This window comes from Macrobrachium nipponense, chromosome 13 (assembly GCF_015104395.2).
Source record: "Macrobrachium nipponense isolate FS-2020 chromosome 13, ASM1510439v2, whole genome shotgun sequence".
Taxonomy (NCBI): domain Eukaryota; kingdom Metazoa; phylum Arthropoda; class Malacostraca; order Decapoda; family Palaemonidae; genus Macrobrachium; species Macrobrachium nipponense.
Genome location: NC_087206.1, coordinates 18462253 through 18464752, shown reverse-complemented (window position 1 = coordinate 18464752; position 2500 = coordinate 18462253). Strand labels below are relative to the sequence as shown.

Here is a 2500-nt window from a genome sequence, read left to right as displayed (position 1 = left end):
AATAGTGGGAATGGACGAAGGCAGAACTCCGCAGCATAGATTCAAAGAAAACCAGGAAACAGTTATGACAATACACAAAGCACTACACCCAAGAGCAAATACGGACAGACTATACATAACACGAAAGGAAGGAGGGAGAGGACTACTCAATATAGAGGACTGCGTCAACATCGAAAACAGAGCACTGGGGCAAGATCTGAAAACCAGTGAAGACGAGTGGGCTAAAGAGTGCATGGGAAGAAGGACTAATAAAAGCAGACGAAGACCCACCCAAAGATACAGAGACAGGAGAAAGACAGAAAGAACAGAGGACTGGCACAACAAAACCAATGCACGGACAATACATGAGACAGACTAAAGAACTAGCCAGCGATGATAATTGGCAATAGCTACAGAGGGGAGAGCTAAAGAAGGAAACTGAAGGAATGATAACAGCGGCACAAGATCAGGTCCCTAAGAACCAGATCATGTTCAAAAGTACGATAGACGGAAATAACATCTCTCCCATATGTAGGAAGTGCAATACGAAAAGTGAAACCATAAACCACATAGCAAGTGAAATGCCCGGCACTTGCACAGAACCAGTACAAAAAGAGGCATGATTCAGTAGCAAAAGCCCTCCACTGGAAGCCTGTGCAAGAAACATCAGCTACCTTGCAGTAATAAGTGGTACGAGCACCAACCTGAAGGAGTGATAGAAAACGATCACGCAAAGATCCTCTGGGGACTATGGTATCAGAACGGATAGGGTGATACGTGCAAACAGGACCAGACGTGACGTTGATTGACAAGGTCAAGGAAAGAAAGAAAAGTATCACTCATTGACTGTCGCAATACCATGGGACACCAGAGTTGAAGAGAAAGAGAGGGAAAAATTAAAAATTGGATAAGTATCAAGATCTGAAAATAAAAAGAAATAAGGAAGGCATATGGGATATGCAGTGGAAATCGTACCCATAATCATAGGAGCACTAGGCACGATCCCAAGATTCCTGAAAAGGAATCTAGAAAAACTAGAGGCTGAAGTAGCTCCGGGCCTCATGCAGAAGAGTGTGATCCTAGAAACGGCACACATAGTAAGAAGAGTGATGGACTCCTGGAGGCAGGATGCAACCGGAACCCCACACTATAAATACACCCAGTCGAATTGGAGGACTGTGATAGAGCAAAAAAAAAAAAAAAAAAAAAAAAAAAAAAAAACAATAATAATAATAATTGAGAAACAAATCCACAGTCCATGTATGGATACCAGTGTATTTTGCAAATAAGGCTAAATAGATAGCTTTCGTCCAGATTTCTCGAAAGCTTTCTGCTCAGCTTTATTTATAATAATAATAATAATAATAATAATAATAATAATAATAATAATAATAATAATAATAATAGGAAACACTAGGCACGATCCCAAGATCCCTTAAAAGGAATCTGGAAAAACTAGAGGCTGAAGTAGATCCAGGACTAATGCAGAAGAGTGTGATCCTAAGAAACGGCGCACATAGTAAGAAAAGTGATGGACTCCTAAGAAGGCAGGATGCAACCCGGAACACACTATAAATAACACCCAGTCGAATTGGAGGACTGTGATAAAGCAAAAAAAAAATATATATATATATATAATAATAATAAATGCTTAGTCTAACGTTAAATATCATAACCTCATAGAAATAAAAAAAAACAATACTCACGATGCTGTAGTCGAGAGTGAGGTATGGCTCCCCGATCTTGGAGGTGCGGGTGATAACTACCCACTCATGGGGCGTCGTCGCCGTCAGGAGCCAGCACAGTAGGTACACGACCAACACCACTTTCTTAGCTCGGGAGACCGTACACAGGACCTGAGGTCGTGAAGGAAAGGGAAGAAGATAATGTATGATTGATGTTGCTCGAAAGGAAGTTATTACTGTAGAGTGGGAAGGACTTGGTCCTGTCCGGTAATAAGCTGGTTGTGATAGAAATCGTGAATACAGGAAGTTAGAACATCCCTTTGGTATGGGAGAGATGTATGGTTAAATGTGTGCACAAGTATGTACTATGTATGCGCGTGTGTGCGTGCGCATATATATATATAATATATATATATATATATTATATATATTATATATATTATAATTTATAATAATATATATATTTTAATATATATATATTATATATATATAATATGTGTGTGTGTGTTGTGTGTGTGGTGTGTGTGTGTTGGTTGTGTGTGTGGGTTGAAATAAGTACAACATGTATGTAAATAAATTCTTCTGTTAAAACAGGATACGTATCAAGAATAAAAGGCATTGTAAAACGATTTTTAATGGGCCTTTTTACTATATTTATATATATATATATATTATATATTATATATATATATATATATATGTGTGTGTGTGTGTGTGTGTGTGTGTGTGTGTGTATGTGTGTGTGCGTGTGTGTGTGTGTGTGTGTCTGTGTACTCTGTTTTGATATGTTAATCCAGACAGTAATCCACAGAGAAAGCTTTGCTCTAAGAATATAT

General features: G+C 38.4%; 1 protein-coding gene across 1 annotated transcript in view; it reads right to left on the bottom strand.

Annotated features, from left to right (window-relative positions):
• LOC135225669 (probable G-protein coupled receptor B0563.6) overlaps positions 1–2500 on the bottom strand; it is a 108903-nt gene that overhangs the window by 36765 nt on the left and 69638 nt on the right. Inside the window, exon 3 of the mRNA XM_064265015.1 lies at positions 1686–1835. Coding sequence (XP_064121085.1) covers positions 1686–1835 — 150 coding nt within the window. The remainder of the gene's footprint in view (positions 1–1685; positions 1836–2500) is intronic.